General features: G+C 37.9%; 2 protein-coding genes across 2 annotated transcripts; both read left to right on the top strand.

The window, feature by feature from the left end:
- Positions 1-126: 126 nt before the first annotated feature.
- prdx4 (peroxiredoxin 4) lies at positions 127-7,302 on the top strand. The gene is made up of 7 exons (XM_079607234.1): positions 127-439; positions 961-1,078; positions 2,476-2,592; positions 3,802-3,924; positions 5,432-5,562; positions 7,059-7,093; positions 7,181-7,302. Exons 1-7 carry the CDS (start codon positions 232-234, stop codon positions 7,229-7,231), a joined length of 783 nt encoding a protein of 260 aa, XP_079463360.1. The 5' UTR covers positions 127-231; the 3' UTR covers positions 7,232-7,302.
- A 4,723-nt stretch (positions 7,303-12,025) lies between these two features.
- On the top strand, positions 12,026-18,611 carry sat1a.1 (spermidine/spermine N1-acetyltransferase 1a, duplicate 1). The gene is made up of 6 exons (XM_079607236.1): positions 12,026-12,277; positions 12,630-12,681; positions 13,068-13,151; positions 16,384-16,485; positions 16,569-16,609; positions 18,201-18,611. The coding sequence occupies exons 1-6, from the start codon at positions 12,212-12,214 to the stop codon at positions 18,369-18,371; spliced, it is 516 nt and encodes a 171-aa protein (XP_079463362.1). The 5' UTR covers positions 12,026-12,211; the 3' UTR covers positions 18,372-18,611.
- The last annotated feature ends 6,458 nt before the right edge of the window (positions 18,612-25,069 follow it).

A 25,069-nucleotide genomic window follows, 5' to 3' on the forward strand; every position in this document is an offset into this window, starting at 1 on the left:
ATTAATTTGTACATATATGACTCTTGACTGATGGATTCTAATGGATTGAAAATGGCGCGCTTGAGCGGAAACCTCCAGATCTCTACATCATATACATCACGTGAGACCCGCTCAATAGAATGCGGATGTAGTCGATCCGTATACCATACAGATCGGTGACGTCTCCGTGCGCGGCGCCAGATAGAGGAATAATAATCAAACTAAGAGACGTGCTTCCTGCAAGACGCAGCCATGGATGTCCGTCGCTACTTTAAAACGCCCAGAGAATGGCTCGGCGTGGCGTGCACACTGCTTTTAATCACCGACTCGGTTGTGTGCGACGGTGCGAACGGGAGGAAGGAGCAGGAGTGTTATAACTATGCCGGTGGACACGTTTATCCCGGAGAGGCTTTCCGCGCTCCCGTCTCTGATCATTCCTTACACCTGAGCAAAGCCAAAAGTGTGTTTCGCGCATTTATGCACTTTAAAAGCACATGCATTCTCAATGTATAAGTTTAAATGAAAAAAAATTAGCTTACGATAAAAAAAATAAAAAATCTATTCATTGTAAACCAATGTTATTTTGCATGTTTCTCTAACAGCTGTCAACATTTACTAATTAGCCTGTAAGCATTTTCTCTTATTTGATAAATATGTGGAGTGATTTCAAAATTAACGTCTGTTTAATTGCTATAAAACTTATTGTGAGAGAATTAAAGTTGCTTAAATTCAATATTTTGTCTACACGACTGGTCATCTGATGCATTATTTATCAGTATAAATAATTCACGTTTGTTTGTGCAGATCGGCTCTTTCTAATTTGGTTAGTGTTTTTCGATTAATCTTTTTAAGGACACGTCATTGTTTAAGACTTGAATCTCTTAAAGAGACAGTAGTTCACTTACATGCATAATATATATTATACACACGCTGAAAGATCTGCATCAATAATGTACAAAAATGTATTCTTTCTTTTCTAAGTTTCAAAACCAGCTCCACACTGGGAAGGAACAGCTGTGACCAATGGAGAGTTTAAGGAGCTGAAACTGTCAGATTACAGAGGAAAATACCTGGTTTTCTTCTTCTACCCTCTGGACTTGTGAGCATGCTTTGACTACATAATGTACACACTACCTGTCTAAAACTGGGAATCATTAATGCATTTAAAAATGAGTCTCTGCTGCTCACCAAGGCTGCATTCATTTGATCAAAAGTACAATTAAAACTCTAATTTTGTGAAATATTATTACAATTTAAGATGACCGTATGATGTGAATATCTGTTAAAGTGTAATTTATTCCTATGATCAAAGCTATATTTTCAGCATCATTACTCCAGTCTTCAGTGTCACATGATCCTTCAGAAATCATTATAATATGATGATTTGGTGCCTACTAATTTTGTGTACAATATGCCATTGAAAATACATACGGGTGAGGGGTTCGAATGTCGGTCGCCATGTTGCCCCTCCATCTTGAAAGTACATTAGCCAAAGAGGGACATCCCCGTTAATTCAAGCTTCGCCTTTCGCGTCTCCGCAATTCACTGACACCGGCCCTGTTTTTATTTTTCCCTCTACCTCTCCCTCGCACTCCGTCACATCAGCTGATCTCTGCTCACGGAGAAAATGATATAGCCTACAATGTAAACTTTGCCTTACGCTAGTGATGTCGTACAATACAACGATAGCACTGATAAAAGTTACTTTACTAAGATTAGCTTGCATTCGTCTGGGACTGATAGCTGATGTTAGCAATGAAATGGTAAAAAAAATAACGAAAACATAAAACTATTATTCATTTTACATAGATGTCATAACCTATATGTTAACTGACAAATTAAATTACTGCAAATTATAATAGTTTTCTAAAGTAACCTCATCACTTGAAGGAACACTCATGGACGAGGTCGAACTGGAAGCCATGTTAATCTTGGACTACATTGGCCACCGTAGGAGTTAAAACTAAATCGGAATTGAGAGGAACAGAAACTAATATTCACTGGATGGCCATATACCTTTTCACCGCTAGATGGGGGTAAAAATCACACAGTGTAGCTTTAATGCATTCTTGCTGAATAAAAGCATTGATTTATCTTTTTTTTTTCTCTTAAACCTTCTTACCCCCAAACCTTTAAATGGTGTTGTATCACGGTTTCCACAAAACTATTTTCCAACATTGATAATAATCAAATAAATCCTTTTGAGCATCAAATAATCATATTATACTGATTTCTGAAGGATCATGTGACACTGAAGACTGGAGTAATAATGCTGAAAATTCAGCTTTGCCTCACACGAATAAATTACATTTTACTATATATTCACACCGCGATTTGAAAGCGTAATAATGTTTTGCAATATAACTCTTTTACTGTATTTTTGACTAGATAAATGAGCAGAAGAGACTTTAAAAAGTATAATTATTCCAAACTCTTCGCCTGGTGGGTTTCTCATGAATCTGATTCCACAGCCACTGTTGTGTTATCGATCCGCAGCACGTTTGTGTGTCCCACTGAGATCATCGCCTTCAGTGATCGCGTGCACGAGTTTCGGGACATCAACGCAGAAGTGGTCGCTTGTTCGGTGGACTCGCAGTTTACTCACCTGGCCTGGTTAGACCACACACACTCTCTCTGGGTCTACATATGTGTTTAAACATGGACTTTAAAGGAGCACTCCACTTCTTTTTTTTTTCTTTTCTTTTTTTTTTGGAATTAGGCTCATTTTCCAAATCCTCTAGAGTTAAATATTTGAGTTTTACTGTTTTCGAATCCATTCAGCCGATCTCCGGGTCACTTTTAGCATAGCTTAGCATAGATCATTGAATCTGATTAGACCGTTAGCATCTCTCCCAAAAAAAATAACCTGAAAGTTTGCAGTGATATTACACAGTGCCTGAAAATAGTCCCCAGCTCGGTAATGGTGCTTTTCCATTACCAGTACCAGCTCGACTCGACTCGTCTCGGCTCGGCTCGCGTTTCGCTCCGTTTTCCATTGCATATATAGTACTTCCACAATAGTAGTACAGACACACACCCGCTACCCACACACACAGGACAATGGAGGAAATCGAGTGTATGCTGTTTTACATAATATATTAGTAATGGGTATATCACGCAATCTCTGGCAAAACTATTTAAAAATGCCGGGGTTATTCAGGATACTCCGTCTGGCGCGTGCAATGATGGCGCAGTGAATAGTGACGATTCTTGCTGACCAATCAGCAGTCTTCCGTGTGTCACGTCACGTTTTAGTATCGCCTCAGCTTGCTCAGAACCTCGCCGGAGGTGATACGAAAAAAAGTACCTGGAAGCAGGCACAGGTACAACTTTTACACAGTGGAAAACCAAACAGAGGTGAGGCGAGTCGAGGCGAGCTGGTACTGTTCAGTGGAAAAGCGCCATAAGTGACTGGAAACGATGTGTGTACTATCATTGCTGTACGGCAACAGTTCCTTGATTATTACGCAGGAATGAGAGGATAGTTCCTAGTCATATCGGCCTAGAAAATCACAACTTTTCATTTTCTGTCGGTCTTAGTACACGATTTAACTACAGAAGAGTCAAGTTTTAAATAGGAAAAATATCGACATTTTTTTTTAGAGAGATGCTAACGGTCTAATCAGATTCAATGATCTATGCTAAGCTATGCTAAAAGTGCTACCGCCAGACCCGGAGATCGGCTGAATGGGTTCGGAAACGGTAAAACGGTTTAACTCTAAGTGTTCCTTTAAAGATGAGAGAATTGTGTATATGAAATGTTATATACTGTAAGTGAGGACTATGAATGGACTCATTGCAGCTTTTTCTTTTCTTTTTCAGGATCAACACACCCAGGAAGCAAGGAGGTCTCGGACCAATGAAAATCCCTCTCCTTTCTGACCTCACACACCAGATATCCAAGGACTATGGAGTCTTTCTTGAGGATCAGGGACACGCACTCAGGTACTACTAATAATAATAATTTGTATTTATATAGTGCCTTTCCAGCACCCAAGATCACCTTACAAAGATAGGTTAAGGAACAAAAATCAAAGCACAATACACATACCATGGGCAGAAAGTAATAGACAGAAACAAAAGATACAAACAAAGAGGGATTCAAACAACTAACATATCCATAACAAGGTACTATTTACAGACTGAGAGTAATATTCAGAGAAAAAATAGTTTTTAAGATGTTTTTGAAGGAGAGAAGGCTGGATGCTTGGCGGATGTTCACAACCTGGCAGCCACAACACTGAACGACCTCGCTCTCATATTCCCCAGACTAAACTTCGGGGTGACGAACACTCCCACACTAGGAGAGCGTAAGGCTGAAGGAAGTCCGATAAGTGTGTAGGACCAAAGTTATGAAGTGAGGATTAGTACCGTTGAAGTTTATATGCAAGGAATTGAAGGAAACCAGAAGCCAGTGAAGGTGATGGATTGGAGAAATGTGCTCAGTCTTTCTGTGTGATCAAGCGGACTGCAGCGTTTTGAACATTGTAATTAGGGCTGTAACAATACATCGATAAGGATCGATATTAGGGCTGCAACAACGAATCGATAAAATCGATAAAAATCGATAATCAAAATAGTTGGCAACGAATTTCATTATCGATTCGTTGTCGCGCGACGCAGAGATGTTTATTAAAAAAAACTTTTTTTAGTTGAGCGCAGAGGTATGAGGCGCCGGACTGGACAAAAGCGAAGCGAACTCCGCGAGCGACACTGCACTTGAGACACGTGTGTTTGCGACCGAGTGTGTCCTAGAGCACGTGATATAGAGTGTGTTTGCGCGCGAGAGTGTGTCTGCGCGCGAGAGAGACCGAGTGCCTCTGAGAGCCTCTGTGAGTGTAGTGTGGAGAACAAGTTCTGACGTTTAAACAAATCCTGTTAAGGTTTCTGATTTGTATTTTTCTTTATTTTTTTAAATTTATTTATTGTTCTGACAGCTCAGGTCCCTTAAACAAAAATATACATCTTTTTGTGCACTTTATAAAAAATAAAAAAAGTCCTATATATTTGGCAGATGTAAAGCACGTGTATGTTTTTTGTGTTAGTCAATAAAAATAAAAATTATTACTTTAACAGCTCAGTGATGTTCAAGGAGCCGAGCCTGTTTGTGCACTTTCTGAAGATTTTTTTGCACTGTGAATTTGCACTGTCAGTTCTGTTTTTGAATAAAGGGTTGGAAATGAATGCTTTTATATTTTTATTTTTATTAGATTAATCGGAAAAATAATCGACCGATTAATCGATTATTAAAATAATCATTAGTTGCAGCCCTAATCGATATATCGATCAAATAACTAACTGATATAACTAAATAAAAAAACTGATTTAAAAGAAGAGAGTCTGGGATGTGATGTGAGGGTATAGTTACACCCATAGATGTTCAGTTAAAAATCAGAACCCTGGTTTTGAAGCATGTATTGCAAAGGTTTTTTTATTCTCTGCTGTGTTTCAGAGGTCTGTTCATCATCGATGATAAAGGTGTTCTCCGGCAGATCACCATGAATGATCTTCCAGTGGGTCGCTCCGTGGACGAGACCCTCAGACTGGTGCAGGCCTTCCAGTACACCGACAAACACGGAGAAGGTACAGCGTTTACTCACACTTTTACATCTTTATAAACCCCTAGTTTTATCTCTGAGAGACATGTTGTTTTAGACTTTAATCCGATTGAATCTGTATGATAGATTATAACAGTGTTTTGCTAGAGCTGCCAAAGTGAATCGATGTTTAATCTCTTTCAATCCTTAAAATATTTTAATGCAAATACAGAGTTTGAGATTAAAGGTGCATTAAGCAACTTTTCATGTTAATAATACCCGTTTTCTAACCTATACATGCTTAAACAATTGCCTGATGGGCTGAATGAGCCCTTCTCTGATCACTGAGATTGTCTCTATAATCCTGTGAAGTAAAATAAATAAGAGGGATTCGGGCCGGTATCTTAGACTGGGCGTGACGTCATGCGCGTTCACGGCACGCTCGCATAGCTATGTCTGGCAGGTTTGTGTATTCGCCGGCATTCTCCGTAGAAGATGGATTGTAAGAGACCTGCTTGTAGTTCATTTCAAACACCAACGCAAACTCCACGTAAGATAAAAAAAAGACAACTTTTGTCTAGTGCGTGCACATCTCTGGGTGCAGTTTCGCTTGCCGCCAGAGGTGGCATAGTTCTGCAAAAACTCAGAAAGTTGCTTAATGCACCTTTAATTGTTTGAACTTAACTTAAAAGCGGTAGAAAATGTGTTTTCCTATTGCTTTACAAGAGTTGTTATCGTCAACAAAACTATTAAAAATACAGTAGTTTTCAATTATTGAAATACAGCTTACCGTACATGTAATGACATACAAAGATGAAAAACGTGTAAAACTTAAATTAGTAATGTTGCCTTTATTGGCTGCTGAAAAAATAAAAATGTATAGATATATAGAACTATTAAAAAAAAAAAACTAATAAAAATTACTGAAACACAACAAAATTACTAAAACCTAAAATTAACATCTAGACTAGAAATACAAAAAATAAAAGCAAATTCAAAATATTAATAAATACTATAACAATATATAAGTAATACTAAAATAAAACTGGTTCAGGAGCAAACACTTCAGAAGAATATTTTTAACAGTGAGTCAACCGTGAATCCATTTGAGAGTTTTTATCTAAAGCTAATTTTTAAATTGTTCTTTTATAGTTTTTTAATGCCATTAAAATAGCCAGGGAAGCTGGTATGGCTTTAAACACCAAAAAAACAAAACGTTGTAATATAAATGGCTTATATCATACTTGAATATGAAGTATAAGAGCACGCACTGACATAAATGTAAGAGTTTGGGGTATCACTTTATTTTACAGTGTCCTTACATGTACTTAGTTACCATAGTAATAACAGTACATTATGCATAATTACATGCAACTAACCCTCAACCAAACCCTAATCCTATCCTAACCCTATAGTAAGTACATGCAGTTGCTTAATATTACTCAGTATTTAAATATATAATCACACTGTAACAATGACACCTTAACATGGTGTAAGCGAGTTTTGTTTTTGGTGTTTCTGACTCTGTCTGTCTGATATCAGTGTGTCCAGCTGGATGGAAGCCTGGCAGTGATACGGTAAGATTTGACCTCGATTTCTATGTGTGTGTGTGTGTGTTTCTCTGCAAATATATACAGTGTCTCTGTCTCTCTCTTTCCACACAGATCATCCCAGACCCCGCAGGCAAACTCAAGTACTTTGATAAACTCAAATGAGGTTAATGTTTCACTGGAGGTTTGTGGCCACCGTTTCCAAAGTGCAGAATAAAAGGAGAGTTTTGATAAACATGGTGTCTGTTTTGTCTTCTGCAATACGTGTCTGATTGTTTGTATGCCTGGGAAAGAACTGGTTTCCCCATGACATAGAAAGGAATGAAATATTAGCCATAAACAATAGAAAATTCAATTGAGAAAATTCTACCGCTTTCAAAGACAGAGCGGTTTGGGTAAAACTTCACAACAAGGTCTCATTTGTTGGCATTATTTAATACATTAACCTTTGGTAATGTTCATGTGCATTGACTAATGTTAACCGGTACAATTTTGGATCTTGAAAATGTATTAGCAAATGATAAGATTAAGATTAACATGAACTAAGATTATTAAATGCAGAAATAAGTATTATTAGTTCATGTTAACTAATGAAAGCTAATTGTAAAGTGTTACTGAATTTTGTGTTATTTGAGATATTTGTATTAGGGTTATTACAATGAACTAAAAATAAAACCATAAAGTTTGCTACTTTAAAAAAATAAATAATAAATAAAAAATACATTTCAGCTAACTGCCAAGGAAACATTTCTCATTTTCATTTAGTTTAACTTGATGTACGAAAATATCTGACTTTAAAGAAAAAAACTCAACAAAATTACTAAAACTTAACTAAAATTTAAAATGATATATAAAAATTAAAAACTAACTCACAACTACTACTAAAAACTATAATAGTATCATAACGATACAAAAAAAAAATGCTGCTTTGTATAATGGGTTAAATCCATTCACTCCACAGATCAGTTAAAAATAAGAAAAAATAAGTTCTGAGGTTTTAAATCGTTAGCATGGACATGTATTGGTCAAAGGTGTGTGTGAAGTGTGTGAACCCTGATAAACACATGATCAGATCTGTCTGACACTAGAGGGGGGTATGGGGCAGTTTTTGAAGCACACAACCATCAATCCTGTCATTAAGAAAGTTTTTCTGAAATAAAAATAAATCATTAGTGTGTTGCGTTACATTCCAATTGAGTTGAGACTGAATTGTTATAAGAGTTAAATGACTCCGAATAGGAAACATTTGGTTGTTTTTAAAAGGGTCATCATGAAGTGGATTTTGTATTATTATTTTAAAATGTTTGTGAGAGTCACTTATAGCTATTTACAGCCATCTTTGATCATATTTACAAAGGGTGCAAATAATTCTGACCAGCACTGTATATGTATGTATATATATTGAATTCTAATCATAGATTCTAATGTAGAATGCGGTCTGTTGCCATGAAAAACAGCGCGTTGCCATGGACACGGTGTTCTTTAGCGGAAGCAATACAATCGTTTTTAAATCAATAAACTCCTTTTTAAATTAATATTTTGTGTCAAATTATTGATTTATTTGGTAGGTATCCATGTAATAAGCGGGATAATGTAGAGCGAGGCGGTATTATTACTATTATTACAACCGCCTCGCTATACATTATCCTTTACATAAATGTGTGGAAAAACAATTATTTTCATCGTTCATTCTGAGCCTCTTTCTGAAATGATCAGTTTTTAAGGCTTCTCAGTAAAAGCCACTGTTAAGATTGGCTAACGTCATTGTAGGAAACACTATCAACGCCCACTCACTATTGAAAACATTATGTCATTTATAGACATGGGCATTATGAAATCAATTACTCATGGTTTGTGATGCAGCCGCTGTCAGATCCAATACAGTCTCTGCTTCCGCTGTCAATGAAAGTTTCTCCGCGAACTCTCCATTAAACTGTGATTGACTCAAATTCGATTGCAAATCAAAATGCTCCGAACAAACATATAATCCTCCGATGCGATCCGGGACGCCATTAAAATAAAGCATCCACTTATTTCTGACTCTGGGATGCTTCTGAAGTCTGTACAGAGACGCAGAGCAAACTGTTCCCCAATGTATGCAAATAAATACATTTATGTAGCCATGCGAAGTCGCAGATCCCGCAATATCCACACAAGCCGGTTTTTGGAGCTTGATTAAAAAATACTTTGTTTATATGAGGAAGACTTTTTAAGTTATGAAACATGCAGGATGTTTTAATGGTATAAATACCTCGTACATATCACAAGATCAAGGCCAATTTGATTTCTCATGTTATGACCCATTTAAGGAAAGTCCTGTATTAGTGAAACATGTGCAGAGCCATAATAATATCACACTAGATAAGGCTGTTTTTGACCCCGTCCCAGACAGATGTTAAGGCCAAAGTGCAAACATAACTGCCAATAAAGTTATGTTAAATCTTTACGTTGAGTAATGCGCATGCAGTTTTGCTGCATTTTTAGTATCATGAACTCTTTAATAGAACTGAACTAATAGATGATCATGTATATTTATGTAATATTTGGGTTTCCATGGTCAGAAAATCTGGAATTTTCAGGAAGTTGCAAACAGATAAAATCAAAAGTCATAAAAGTCATGAATATTTCTATAATGTATATCATTTTTGCAGCATCATCGGGTAGAAATTGTATTGAACTATTATTTTTTTTTTGCAATAAATTGAATATTTAAAGTTATAAAGTCCTCCAGTAAGCACAAATGACTATATAAGTTGTGGATATTTATTGGTCATGAGGTGCAGGAACCATATAATAATTATAATGTAGAGGAAATAAACTATAGCTGGTGTCTTTAAATGACATTTCATGGACGAGACCTATACTGCAAACAAACGGCTGAATTTGTATCCAAAAGTTTTTCTTTTGTTTTTATGCCACAATTTATAAATACTCGTGAAACTGGAAAACTTTGAATATGGTGCAAAAGTTCATTTATTTCAGTAATTCAACTTAAAAGGTGAAACTAATATATTATATAGACTCATTACATGTAAAGTGAGATATTTCAAGCCTTTATTTGTTATAATTTTGATGATTATGGATTATGAAAACCTTTTCACAATATTCTAATTTTGAATTTGGGGTTTTCATAAGCTGTAAGCCATAATCATCAAAATTATAACAAATAAAGGCTTGAAATATCTCACTTTACATGTAATGAGTCAATATATTAGTTTCACCTTTTAAGTTGAATTACTGAAATAAATGAACTTTTGCACCAAATTCAAAGTTTTCCAGTTGATAATACTCCGCTATGAATGTCAAAATATCCAGAACAAACAGAGCAGTTTGTTTGTAATGCGAGTGCTGTGGAGAATTGCTCTGGTTGTACTTCACTAGACTGTGTTTTGGTTTATGCAGCAAAAGGTCAATCACATGTTTGGGTCAAAGGTGTAATGCAAAAAGTTTTCCATGAAAAATCCTGCCGGTGTCATGTGTCAGGAACAGTGGAAAAATCAGCATGAAGTTACTCAGTGCAGGGGATTCTGTTGTAATATTAGTCGTTAAATACATTAATATGTCATCCAGTTGCATGTGCAAACATTTTTCCATCATCACACCCGTTTATTTGTAAGATCTTTTTGCGTAAAGCGTATCAGAAATAATTTAGCAGAAACGCTTTCTGAAAGTCAGCATGAACTGTTAAATCACTGAAGATGATGTTACTAATGAAAAAGAAAAATCGGGAAAAATGTTTTTCCTTAACAAACTGTAAGTCAAGTTGTGTTGAAAACACACAAGAGCAAATCATGGCAAAATACAGACAAACTCACGGCTAAACACTCCTCATGCACACTGTGCCTAATTCATTAAAGCTTTGCGTTTAAAATCATGTGCAAACCTGACAGAACAAGTTAGGCTGGTCTATTTATAGTGTTTTTAAGTTTTTGCAGATTTCCCTCAACCATCATTTATATTCATGATGTACTTTTGGTTATAAATGAATCATGATGTTTAAACCTATAGTTTGTTTTGTGCATTTAAAAAAAAGAAAGAAAAAAAAAGAAATACAATTCACTTTAGGTTTTGAATTAAATTTGTACTACTTTTATTGACTGATTTGACTTTTTGTGATGCACTTGTTGATTAGCAAAGTTGTTAATAGTTTATTGCTGATTTTTGAGAAAATATTGTGTAAAATTGCTGTTTATTTTAGTGCATATTTAATTTTTTCTGTCATTATTAGTGTATTATATCGGCATTGTCTGCTCTCTAGATATAGTTTGTATTGCTTTTATTGACTGATCTGTGATCTGACTATCCACTTGTTGATTAGCAAAAGTGTTTATTGCTGATTTTTGAGCAAAAATTATGTAAAATAAGCGTTTATTTTAATGCACATTATAATCACAGTGTATTATTGTGGATATATCAGCATTATACTGACCAGTCTGCTCTCTATATGGCTTGACAATTCATTTTTACATTTTTTATTTATTTATTTATTTGAAAAACAAAAAGGGACAATATATTAATGAACATTTTCACAAATGTAAATATGTCAGATTATAGCCTTAGGCTAATTTCCATCTGCAGACCCCCTATATAGGCCTATCTGCAATAAATACTATAATTGTCAAATATTAAATGTCTACATCTGGCTGTATGTGCAATTGAAATTAAATTACTTTTGCAAAAAAAAAAAAAAAAAAAGTTTTTAGATTGCACAAACAAACGAATGGTACACTTTATTAGGTCAGCCAGGATTGTTATGTATTGCATGACCTGCAGTTTGAATATTTGAATAAGTGCATGTACATAAACTGGAGATTATCTTTCCAGAACGGTAAACATTAACCTATGTTGCTTTGAGTGAACAAACAAGCCCCAGTTTTCAGGAAGAACAGTGGATGTTACACTGGGAGTGTCCTGGAAGTTTCTGCCCCCTTGAGCATCAATAAAAGGAGGAAGCGTCCCGACTTTCGGCACAACTGACAAACTTCACCCGAACAGCCTCTGGATGCCTTTCCAAGCGAGAGAGAGATCTCTGACCTGTACCTGTAGCTGAGGGCAACCCTCTGAGAAGCGGATGAAGAAACAAATCTTACTTCATTTCACATACAGAGGACTAGTGAGCAAAGGAAAGAAGAGTAAGAGAAGAAAATGGACAAGTTTATATTACGGAGAGCCGAACCCAAGGACGTGTCTGACATACTGCGACTCATAAAGGTGATAACTTCAGTTTAAAGCCTGACTGATGTTGTGTAACTAAATACTGATGATAAAGATGTGTGTGTGTGTGTGTGTGTGTGAGCTCAAATGTGATTTTGAGATCTGAAGAGTTACAGAAGTTAGTGCTGTCAAACTGATTAATCGCGATTAACCGCATTAACATAAACGTTTGCAAATATATAATATGTGTGTGCACATAGCCTATAAACACACGCACACACGTGTGTGTGTGTGTGTGTGTACTGTATATACCAAAACTTTTATGTTAGATGTGATAAATCACGACAGCACTAGTTAGTAATCCTATAACTTCATAATTTTTAACCTAAATATTTTTATTTTGTATTAGGAACTGGCAAATTTTGAAAAAATGGAAGATCAAGTTATTCTCACTGAAAAAGGTAAGATCGTTGACTGGCAGAAGTTTGGAATAATTAAGATATTTTTTTATGTTTTTGAAAAATTCTGGTCACCAAGGCTGCATTTATTTGAAAATACAGTAAAAAATATGAATATTGTAAAATATTACAATTAATGATTTCTGAAGGATCATGTGACACTGAAGACTGGAGTCATGATGCTGAAAATTCAGATTTGATCGAATTTGATAAATTGCATTTTACAATATAAATTCTGCATAGAAAACTGCTATTTTAAATTTAAATGTCAAATTTTTACTGTATTTTTTATGAGACTTCTTTTAAAAGCTTTTTATTATTCCAGCTTTTGAACGGCAGTGTAAATGTATCTTCTGTTAGGTCTTGTAATTGCTGTGTTGCTCCTGCAGATCTCCTGGAGGACGGTTTCGGAGATCATCCCTTCTATCACTGTATGGTGGCCGAAGTGCCTAAACAGCACCAGAGCGCCGACGGTAAGACTGGACCTGGACACACTGCGTTTCAATGCACAAGATGTGGTGTGTGTGTGTGTGTGTGTGTGTGTGTGTGTGTGTGTGTGTTGTGTCCCAATTCAAATCAGGTTGAAGTGAGCACACCAGGAGTGTGCTAAACTCCCACGAACGCTCGGGTTACCAAAAGTGTTTCTTTGCATAATGACGCAAAGCAGTGTTTGGTAACACTTTGCATTGCAGTGGACAAGGACATGCAGTTCTTATTAGTATTAGTTCACCCAAAAACGAGATTTTAGGAACATTATAAATGATGCACATACAAATTAGCCTACTTAAGATATAGGCAATAAGCCCTGCGAAGCCGTTATGAATTTAGAACAGCTAAAAAGGGGCGTTACACGGCTTCAAGGGGCTTATTCCTTCTATAAAAAGGTTACTCTATAAAAATATTAATTTTAATATTTATTTTATTCATAAAATAAACACCAGCAACAAAAAAATATAACACATTTATTCCTCCGCCAAGCAATGTAGTTCCAAAGAGGTTGCCTAGCAACAAAGAATCACAAACGGCAGTTGCGCAATAATACCAATGTAAAGGTCTTTGTACATTGAGTCCGAAATTTTCATATGCATTTTTTCGTATTCGTGATTCGGTGGCTCTGATTTGTCAAAACACTGTACAAACTGCTTGCTACGGATGCGAAAAACGCAGAAAAAATTGTTTTATGCCGGAAGAAAGTTTCGGAGGCAGTGTGTAGCTAAGCGTGATTGACATAAGGTCAGGTCGTATTTATTTTTTAATGTGCGAAAATTTCGGACGCAAATTTCGTACTCTGTGTGCAAGGGCCTTAATGCGGTCACAGGTGTGTGTTTGTTGAGTAATTTACATTTACAATGGCTTCGAACGCGGCTCAACCAATCAGAATCAAGGACCGGAACTTAAGAGTCCGTATATTTTTTTCCTGAAGAATTTAAAAAAATTAAGTGAGTGTATGCTTAAAACAATAAAAAATATAGGGTCAGAACAATAAACTAATTAAAAAAAGAACACAAGTTTATTTTTCTGACCTTATTGGCAGATATTTGTTCTTGTCACTTAATTTTGATAATTTTTTTCAGAAAACAAGACATTTTGCTTCTCAAAGCATCTTAATTTAAAAATTAAGTTAAAAATACATAATTTTTTGCAGAGCAACAACTTAAATTTGGGTTTGTTTCTACCGTTTGACTTCCAAAAACTTGGATTATACTACATGTATAGTTTATATTGGGATTTTGGTCCTTTTTTTGTAGCTGTTGAAAGGAGTTGCATGTAAAATGTGGTTTAGAATGACATGAGGGTGCGTAATAATGCCAGAATTTCTTGTTTGGGTGAACTATTCAGTGAAGCAACACTGTAACACGACACGAGCACTGGAATGTAAAGTGTCTTTTTTTGTGCATCTGAACATTCAACACAGAGAATTTCAGTTGTTTGACATTTGCCAAGAACGCTTATCCAATCCCCCTCTGTAATTTATTGTGTTCAGGCTACAGTCTCTTGCTTCGCCGTGTACATTGCCCGTGGCGTGTACATGGGTGGGCGGGGAGGTAACTGAAAGATCGGTTACAATAGTGTAACATATACAATAAACCAGAGGTAAGGCCCACAACAGCTGGGACGTCACCAGCCTCACACACACAACAATATGCCCAAAACTAACAACTTTCTTACAGATGGATCATATGGATTTGTTACCATACAACCGGATGGGAATTGCAAGGAATGAACGATTCCATCAATTCATCTTTTAGTGATTCTGAGGAAGAACAAATGGGCAAATGTTTGGGAAATTATTCTAATTGCCATGATATTTTATTTTATAACTATATTCCATCTACATCTGTGGAGGAATAAACGTTGTGAAAGTCTTTCTATTGTTTTTTGATTCTCAACCCTACTCTCCTGCACTGCAATATATATATATATATATATATTTTGTCTTATTTTTCTGGTATAAATATCCTAACATTCTTAAATTAAGATTGTTTACTTGAGATTGAGAAGCAAAATGACTTAGATAATAGATATTAACATTCAGTACTCTTCCAGAAGATGCGTAATAGCGCCCCCTACCGTATAACAGTGAAAACAAGGATTGCCGGAAAATTTTGTCAATGGCGGGAAAAAATTTAAGCATAAACGTACTAAATTTTATAACAATATAACATTTAGCTTCTTGAGTGATTTAAGGGTATGTTTACATGACAATGATGTCCTAACATCATCATTGTTTTTCGATGAACAGAAGATTGTGTTGTCAAAACGATCTCTGTTCAAATGGCTCCGTAAAAAATGGCTGAAAACGGCTGTATTATTCATGCCAGGCCAGTAGATGGCGATGCCACTTTGTAAAGAAACACTACACGCCTATAGACTAAACACATAAACACATCACTTTCACAAATTCATGCTTTTGTAGTTTAACCGTGATAATAACGGTATTGTTTTCAAAAACTTCCATTTTCAGGGCCACAAAACGCCGTTGTTGTGTAATAATATAATATTAGCCTGGCTCCGCCCACCTACGTACTTCCGCTTAATTTTCGTTTTTATTCAGTACTACGTATATATGCATGGGTTTTCTCCGGTCAATTTTTTACCGGTCCAATCAGGGAACAGAGGGAGTGGCTGAGAACGATGACGTTGAGGTCGTGCGCTAGTTTGAGTCGTCATACGTCACGACCAAACGTTAGCGATTGGTTACGGCAGATCCAGAGTGACTCTGGGCAGATCCAATAGTTTTAAACTTCTACAGAGGACCCGCCAACAAAGAAGTTAACGCTGGTCAATGGAGAGAGGCCAGACTCTCTGTACAAATGAAATGTAGGAGAGTCTGGCTAATATAATATAGGCTATATTATGTTTTATGTTTACATGACACGACACTACATATCCATTGTGCGAGAAAACAAAAAATACTAAGTAAGGAAAATATTTTTTTGCAGCATGGTATAAATGTTCAAATCAACACAATAAAATTGAAAAAAAAAAAGTTAAATGACAGATTAATTGAAAAATGTACACCTGGAATAACGTGACTGTGGTGTATGTGAGGGTTGTGATGCCAATAATCCCACTCGACATTAATGTCAGCAAATCGCAAACCAACAGCGTTTGTCTCCGTGTCAAATCTGTCTTATCCGTGATTTTGCTACAAAGTTGCATTCCCTTGCTGCAAACAATAGAGTGATTGAACCTTTTTTCCAGGTCATGTGATCGTTGGCTTTGCCATGTATTATTTCACCTATGACCCCTGGATTGGAAAACTGCTCTACTTGGAGGACTTCTACGTCATGAAGGAGTATCGGGGTATGAATGTGATCGTATGCATTTGTGAAATCAAATTGTCAGATTTATGAGATGTAACACACTTTTCCTTCTGCTCAAATTAGGTTTTGGAATCGGTTCTGAAATCCTGAAGAAACTGAGTGAGGTAATTTCCTTTATAACCCCTAAAGATCAACCGCATCTATTATATGAGCTGTTCCTGTGTGTTGTTTGAGTGCATTGTCACTCTTGTGAAACAGAAGTGAGCTTATTTGACCGTTCGCAAAGACCCGCCACCCTTAGTTACTGTCGCTATGTCCGACAAGCTACGCCGCTCTCTCACACACACACACACACACACACACCATGTTCTCACGCAGTGAAAAATACATCGCGGAGACTGACAACGCGCTGACAGACAGGACAGACCAGCTTACTTTTCTGTTACTTTTGACATTAAATATTAAAAAATTAAAACATTAAAAATATTAAACAGTCTCACCTTTCAAATGTGGTCATTTTTATAAAGAAATGTAAACAATAAATACCGTTTTGTGGCTCTTTAATGTGTCGTGACAGATCGCTGTCGCGTGTCGCCTCAGTTAAAGCCGCTCGTGAACCGATCATCTCTTCCTTCTAGTTCATTTATAGCATCAAATAAACATGAATGAACATCAGAAGGAATGTTGTTTTAACCGCGGAAAGACGTCAGTACACTCCGCTTCTCAAGTTCAAATCCTCCAACGTTAATCTACTAACTCTCCTGACTGCTTTCTCGGACAAAATGGCGGATGGCGAAGTATGATTGGTCAAATCACCTGTCAATCAAGCGACTTCAAATCTTACAAGTGTAATTTTTTTTAACTGTACTTGAAGATAATTTCATTTAAATTAAATAAAGGGCCGCTTAAGTGTAATTAATAAGAGTACATGCTTTTAGAAGTGCACTTTGATAATAGTTTTACTTTTTAAGTACATTTTAATTAATTACGTTTAATAATAATCTATTGTTGTGCTTAAAAGAAGTGCACTTGATTTGATGTGTTGACTAACACACTAAAGCACAATGTAAAGTAAAACTATAATTTTAACTGTAGTGTGTTATTGTATTATTATTTTAACATCATCAGTTCAAATTAGTTTATGCAAGTTTTCAATCAAAATGACATTAAAGTATATTTTAGTTTACCATAAATGCTAGTCAGTACATTTGAACAATATTTAGAATACAGTAGAAATAATTATGAAATCGCATATTAAGATGTGCTTACGGGGGTCAAAAGCACTTAAGTTCAACTAATTGCATTTAATATAAATTTAAACTATGCTTTCAAATCTAACATAAAAGTTTTTAAATATGTAATATATGTGTGTATATATATAACTTAACTAAAATATACTTTAATGTTATTTTGGTTGAAACTTGCATAAACTAATTAGCAATTTCACATTTGCAATGACTATGTTGAAATAATATCAAATAACACTCTACAAACTTTTATGTTAGATGCGATTAATCGCAATTAATTTAATTGCAATCCGCATGCAATTGTGTCCGAAGAAAACATAGCATTCAGTTTTCTTTTTCCGTAAAAGTCTTTTCCAGAAGGGTACCAAAGCTCAAAGTATACAATTCTAGTTAATAATTAGTCCCAGGTTAATGATCTAACATTATACAGCCCCTCCAATCTTCCTCATGGCAGTATATCTTGTACTAAATCAGTGTTTCCCGATCATCATTCTCTGGTTTGCTGCAGACGGCGGTCAGGACTCGGTGTAGTAGTATGCACTTCATCGTGGCGGAGTGGAACAAGCCCTCCATCGACTTCTACAAGCGGCGTGGGGCGGCGGATCTCTCTCTGGAGGAAGGGTGGAGGCTCTTCAAGATCGACAAGCAGAACCTCCTCAAGATGAGCAGCGAGGAGTGAACCGTGTTTAGTCTATAGGTGTGTCCCAAATCAAGTACTTGTGCACTATTCTCTACTCCATTTTGTGATATATAAATAGTGTGAGTAGTGCGTTCACACTGAAAATTATAAAAAGAAAAAGTGCACTTTGAGTTTTCGGATCATGCGCTTATTTAAAGGGGAGGTATAATGCCCTTTTCACAAGATGTAAAATAAGTCTTTGATGTCCCCAGAGTGTGTGTGTGAAGGTTTAGCTCAAAATACCCCTTAGATATTTTTATATAGCATGTTAAAATTTCCACTTTTTGAGGGTGAGCAAAAACGCACAGTTTTTGTGTCTGTTTCTTTAAATGCAAATGAGCTGCAGCTCCCAGCACAGGGGGCGGAGCTTCAAGAGCTTGTGTTTTTTTACCACACACACACACATGCACTGAACATTTCAAAAACTTTTAGCCTTTTATGTTCAAACCGGAGTCAGACAATGATGAAGAGACTCCAAAAGTGACAACATGTATAGAAAACATTTCTGAATGGTTAGTTGATTAATTTATGTAGCTTATCTTCTAGTCATTGTATTAATCGTGTTCCGGGGGCGGGGTTTATGTAAATTTTAGGGAGGAATGTCGTGTAGTTCCTACCAGCCGTTTGTTGTAGTCCTTAAAAAGTAATTTCTTTAAAGGGTAACTAAACCCCTGGTCAGAGCCTGACTCCACCCACTGGCAATATTTGAAAAATGCTGGAAAAGTGGGCAGAGCCCAACGGACGAACCGAGGGCGGGGCTGAGCGGGTGATTGACAGACCCGCAGTGATTGACAGCAGGTGTCAGACTCGCTAAGATGGAGAGTGACGCAAGTAGCTTTGCAACAGAGCGGTCATTTAAAGTTGAGGACTTTTCTCACCTGAAGTGGAGGAATTGTCTGTGGACACAGAGCTAAAACCATATCAATTCGAGCCGCTAGCTCAAACTGCGGTGTCGCATCGCATTAAGTTAACTCCCGCCTCGCGATCGGCATCCGACGATGCTAGCGAAGCAGCCGCGCAAGAGAGAATGGGGACAGTATCTGAGTGGATTATTATTACTATTGACATACGTTAAGCATATTTTGCCGCTATGTGAAAAAAAATATCCAGCAAAACGCGCCGGCGGTTGTGGAGTCCATGCAGGAAGAGCAGCGTTTGGCACACAAGTGCATGTAAACACTGGCGCCTAATTTCCAAGTCTGGTGGGAAGTTATGCAGTCCAGCAGTGCTGTTGCAACTGGCAACACTACACCTATACCAGCCTAACCACTGTACTAAACACAGATAAAGCTGATGCTAAAAATCTACACTATCCTAACTGATGCAATACTATGCTACTAACTAACTATGCTTCTAACAACACTAACAACTAACGTTATGCTAAATAACTACCTAGGCTACACGAAATCATCTAAATAACTATATAAATGCTATGCTAACTAGATGCTAAAATACGCTATCCTGATCGTTTTCAATACTCGTAATTCCAATTTCCAGCTCCTAACTCGCTCTGGTGTTGACGGAACCAGATGCTTTTATACCAGGGGCTGCCAGGGGCGTGGTGAGCTCGCAGCGTCAGAGAGTACCCTACGTCAGAGAGTACCCCTGCTTCAGGAGATTCCGTTTAACCTGAAGAGGGCAGCACTCAGACGTTTTTACACCATATATTTGAAAATTAAAACACTTTATACTCAAATGTTAAAAAAAGTACTCGAATCAATGAACAGCATTTATGAAGCTCCATTCGTACAGATCATTAACTAAAAAAAGTTGGTTTAGTGTTTAGTTACCCTTTAAAAGCAAATATCTCCCTTTGCTTTGAACTTTGTAACTTTGCAGATGTTGTTTATGATCAAACAGCAACATTACACACTAACTACAGTTAGAAAAGTGAAATCAACCAACCGAAAAAACGAAGTGTGGAGCGTTGGACAGTCTCACAACTTTAATTAAGTAGCGAAGGGGGAGGAGCTATCAGACTCCGATGTTAAAAAAAATAAATAAATGTATTAAGTTCATACACTACACCATTGAGTACATAGTGCACAAGTACATAGTGCGTCATTTGGGACACAGCTAGAGATTGACCCTCTGGTGGACAAGCCTTCATATGGCATTTTGAAGCATTCAGGGTTTGATTTTTGCATCCAAAACCTTTGACTCTTACCCATAATTCTATATGGAATTCTATATCCATAATTCTATATGGAATTCTATATCCATAAATCTATATGGAATTATATATCCATAATTCTATATGGAATTATATATCCATAATTCTACCCATAATTATATACATTATCTTTATGTCTTTGTGTTTTTTTGTATAACAAGTATAGAAAGGCTGTTTTTAAAAAGTTCTATCTTTAGATGTGTAATTCCTCTCAAAATACATACATTTTGAAAAGATGACTGAGATTATATTCATGTTTTGACGTAAAGAAATACATGATAATTTTTCATTTTGTGATTTAATAATTCATGCATCAGAGACTTACAATGCAATGTACTGATGTTTATATAGACATGTCGTATTTACTTCTTTGTATACGTCATCTTAAATTATACTGGGGGGGGGGGGGGGGGGGTGGATAATAAAGTTTCTCTTTATTCACCCCATCTTTTTAATGTTATATATATATATGAGATCTAATGCTTCTCCATTTTATACTTTAAAACGCTACAATTACATCCTAAAAGATTAGACACTATACAGGCAAAACCATTGTGTGTGTGTGTGTGTGTGTGTGTGTGTGTGTGTGTGTGTGTGTGTGTGTGTGTGTGTGTGTGTGTGTGTGTGTGTGTGTGTGTGTGTGTGTGTGTGTGTGTGTGTGTGTGTGTGTGTGTGTGTGTGTGTGTGTGTGTGTGTGTGTTTTTTTATGCACTAGTGAATTTTAAGATTTTGGTCTATTTTGCTTCATTAAGATATCTTGTTTCAGGCTATAGTGGAAAGAAAATAGCATTATGTTAAAAAGCAAGTTGGTTTAACTAAAAAAGTAAGTTACCTTGCCTTAAAATTTTTAGTTTGTTGCAATAAAAAAATTGAGTTAATACAATGAAGAAGATTGGTTTAATAAACAAACTCAAAATAGCATGTTATCTTCACACATTAGTTATCAAAGTTGATTTAACAAAAGATAAAAAGTTGTGATAACAAATCATGAAAATATTTTTTTACAGTGATTTATCTCTTTGCATCTGTACATTTCAATTAGAATCCATATCTTTAAAGGCGGTGAGTTTGAGTCAGAAATCTCCTCACATGCCAAAATGTACAGTTTTATACCTATCTATAGTCATAAGTGTATAGATAGCAAGGACTCCAAACAAGCCGACTAGCGGAGACGGAGAGATAACAGACGTGGCGGCTGAGAGTGAGCCAAAAACACTCCCAGAAGAGAGTCTAGAACATTATAAATTATCTGGCACTCTTAGACCGGTGGACTCTGTGATCTACTTTACACTGTAAACCCATGGCGAGAGCAAACCGATGACGTATGAACACGTTTCAAAACTGACTGACACGTCTAGTCAAGTCACCTTTATTTCTATAGCGCTGTATAATACAGATTGTTAGCTTTATTATTGTTTAATAACAGGAAAATTATTCAATGATGCAAACAGAGATATTTTTATTCAATGATGCAAACAGAGATATTTTAAGAGATATTTTCTCTAAAAGAACATAATGTCATTCTTCAGCTGAAATTATGAAATCATTATCAATTATGAAATGAGTTCAATTCAGCTGTAAAGAAGCTTTGCTGAATGTCGTCCAGCTCAGTTCAGTTCTCATGTAATAGTGCCAGTGCAATCAAATCAATAATATTATTGAATATATTAAGTGTCCGCAACTATGTAGACGACAGTGGCAAGGAACCCAAACTCCCAAACATGCGAGAAAAAAAGCATGGGAGAAACTAGGATCAGTCGAGGGGGCGATCTCCTCTGGCCAGATTAACCAACACAGTGTGATTATGATTCAGGCATGGCATCACGAGACAGAATTCAAATTTTGGATCAGACAAATATTTCTCCCAGTTCCTTTTGCTTGAAGATGGATTCATCACGCCAGTGTTGAGATGAAGATGGTCATAGGGTCTGTGCTGAAGACTTGTGGTCTCTGCTGAGGATCTGTGCCGATATCTGTTGTTTTGACGAGCCCTAGTTGACACAATCTCTGCTGACACTTCAGGGATGCGTTGTGGTCGTGTCTGGGCGCGGGTCCTTCATCTGATCTGGATACGGCCCGGATCCGGCAACCTCAAAACAGAGACTTTAAGACTATAGTGATGCCATTCTTCTTATGATGTAACGAGTACATCAGATGTTATGGGAAGTGTTCCCGGTTCCGGCTGACCTAATTTATGCAGCCTAACAATCTTTTAACTAATATGAATTATAGAAATGTGACCCTGGATCACAAAACCAGTCGCACGGGTATATTTGTGGCAATAGCCAACAATACATTGTATGGGTCAAAATGATCCATTTTTCTTTTATGCCAAAAATCATCAGGATATTAAGATCATGTTCCATGAAGATATTTAGTAAATTTCCTACCGTAAATATATAAAACATGTATTTTTGTGAGTGAATGCAGCACAATCGTTAACATAAATGCACAACTTTAATGGAGATTTTCTCAATGTTTACTTTTTTTTTTGCTCCATCAGATTCCAGATTTTCTAATAGTTGTGTCTCGACCAAATATTGTCATATCTTAACAAACCACACATCAATAGAAAGCTTATTTATTCATACAGCTCAATTAAAAAAAAATTACCCATGTGACTCAGTGCGTTACCCTTGTGACCCAGTGTGTTATGTGTGTGCCACTTTAAGGAGATGTGTTTTTAGTCTAGATTTAAACTGACAGAGTGTGTCTGCATCCCGAACAAGGCTATTATATGGCGTTATTTTCCTGTCAAATGTCGAGAGCGCATTATTGTAGCGCGAAAGTACATTAATATAATGCGCGAGCGCGAATCTCTCTGCTCGCGCACGAAATATGATGCGCGAGCGCGAATATCTCTGCTCGCGCGCGGAATATAATGTACCGAGCGCGAATCCCGCGCGCGCGCTCTCAGATACACGCTGCTCTTGTAAGAATTTTCTCTGGGCTCGCTCAGAGAATATACCTGCACTTAAAACCTGTTCAGTGCCATCGCGAATCTCTCCTCTTCGCTTAAAGTAAGCGTGTATGTGCTTAGACTGTGACCCGTGCGTTCGCGCATGCCTAAGTACTGTAGCATCTCACAGGAGGCCAGAGTTCAGTTAACTGGTTTATTGAACAGAAGCACAACGTGCAGGCATTCAAACACAGGGCTGTGTCTCGCCCAGAACAGCAAAGAGACAGAACTTCCTCAACTCAAACACTATATCCCCCAGGGGGTCCGCCCCCTTTCCCCAGACCACCAACCAACAGCACGCCCCGGGTTACACATAGCAGATAACAGTCTTTGACAGTCGCTACATTACCCCCCCGCGTCAAAGTTCCTCGACCCAGAGGGAACAGCAACTACACACAACACAGCAACAACTTTACACAAAGTCTCTCAGGTGGGCCGGCGGTCTTGTCTGCCTCCGGGGCCGTGCAGGTGCTGTAATATCATGAGCTGGAGAGAGTGGCCCTGGGGAGGGGGGTGTGGTGGAAATGTCTGGATGTGTGTCTGGGTGTGTGTCTGTGTGAGTGAGTGCAGGGTGAGTTGTGTCCGGGTGGGGGCTGTTAGGGGGGGTCTGTGAGGGCCTGTGTGGGAGCTGGGGGGTAGCATCTCCGTGATAGGGGGCCAACCTATCTCTATGTATGGCCACTCGTCTGCCACGTGGGGGTAGCTGTACTCTGTATACCACCTCCCCTAGTCGCTCTAACACTCTACAAGGGCCTACCCAGTCACTGTCCAGCTTGGGGCAACGGCCTTTTTTTCTCTGCGGGCTGTGGACCCACACCAGCTCTCCCGGTTCCAGATGGCGGCCCTTGTAATGTAGATCGTAGTTTCTACGCTGTCTCGCACCTGCGCTCTGCAGCTGCACACGTGCAAAGTCGTGGGCTGTCTCTAGGCGGTCCTGTAGTCTCCTGGCATACTCTCGTCCTGGGGGCACAGCTGGGGTGTCAGGGGGGAGGCCAAAGGCCATTGCTGGCGGGGTGCGGAGCTCTCTACCCAGCATGAGCAGAGCTGGCGTGCAGGCTGTAGACTCCTGGACAGCGGACCGACAGGCCATCAGCACCAGCGGGAGGTGCTTGTCCCAGTCGCGTTGGTGTTTGGCGGTGACGATGGCCAGCTGCTGGATCAGGGTCCTGTTGAAGCGTTCTACTAAGCCATCGCTCTGCGGGTGTAGAGGGGTGGTGCGAGTTTTGTTTATGCCCAGTCTGTGACACAGGTCGGTGAATACTCGTGACTCAAAGTTTCGCCCCTGGTCACTGTGTATGGTTTGGGGCGTCCCAAAACGGCAGACCATGCCCTCCAGTAAGGCTTCAGCCACTGTCTCTGCCTCCTGGTCAGGGAGGGCATAAGCCTCGGGCCACTTGGTGAAATAGTCCATGACTGACAGCACGTACCTGTTCCCGTTGTCAGTGACCGGGAGTGGACCAACTATGTCTACCCCAACTCTTTCCATGGGTGCGCCGACAGGGAACTGTTGGAGCTGGGCGTGTGACTGTTCAGGGGGGCCCTTCTTTGCCGTGCAGCTGTCACACC

The sequence above is a fragment of the Phoxinus phoxinus genome (genome assembly GCF_949152265.1).
Source record: "Phoxinus phoxinus genome assembly, chromosome: 3".
Lineage (NCBI taxonomy): Eukaryota > Metazoa > Chordata > Actinopteri > Cypriniformes > Leuciscidae > Phoxinus > Phoxinus phoxinus.

Excerpts from the sequence above, each read along its gene's own strand:
- prdx4 (XM_079607234.1), top strand. The coding sequence starts at position 232 with ATGGATGTCCGTCGCTACTTTAAAACGCCCAGAGAATGGCTCGGCGTG. Across the intron at positions 440-960 it reads ACACCTGAGCAAAGCCAAAA|TTTCAAAACCAGCTCCACAC; the intron begins GTGTGTTTCGCG and ends TTCTTTTCTAAG. Across the intron at positions 2,593-3,801 it reads CAGTTTACTCACCTGGCCTG|GATCAACACACCCAGGAAGC; the intron begins GTTAGACCACAC and ends TTTCTTTTTCAG.
- sat1a.1 (XM_079607236.1), top strand. The coding sequence starts at position 12,212 with ATGGACAAGTTTATATTACGGAGAGCCGAACCCAAGGACGTGTCTGAC. Across the intron at positions 12,278-12,629 it reads ACATACTGCGACTCATAAAG|GAACTGGCAAATTTTGAAAA; the intron begins GTGATAACTTCA and ends ATTTTGTATTAG. Across the intron at positions 16,486-16,568 it reads CGTCATGAAGGAGTATCGGG|GTTTTGGAATCGGTTCTGAA; the intron begins GTATGAATGTGA and ends TGCTCAAATTAG.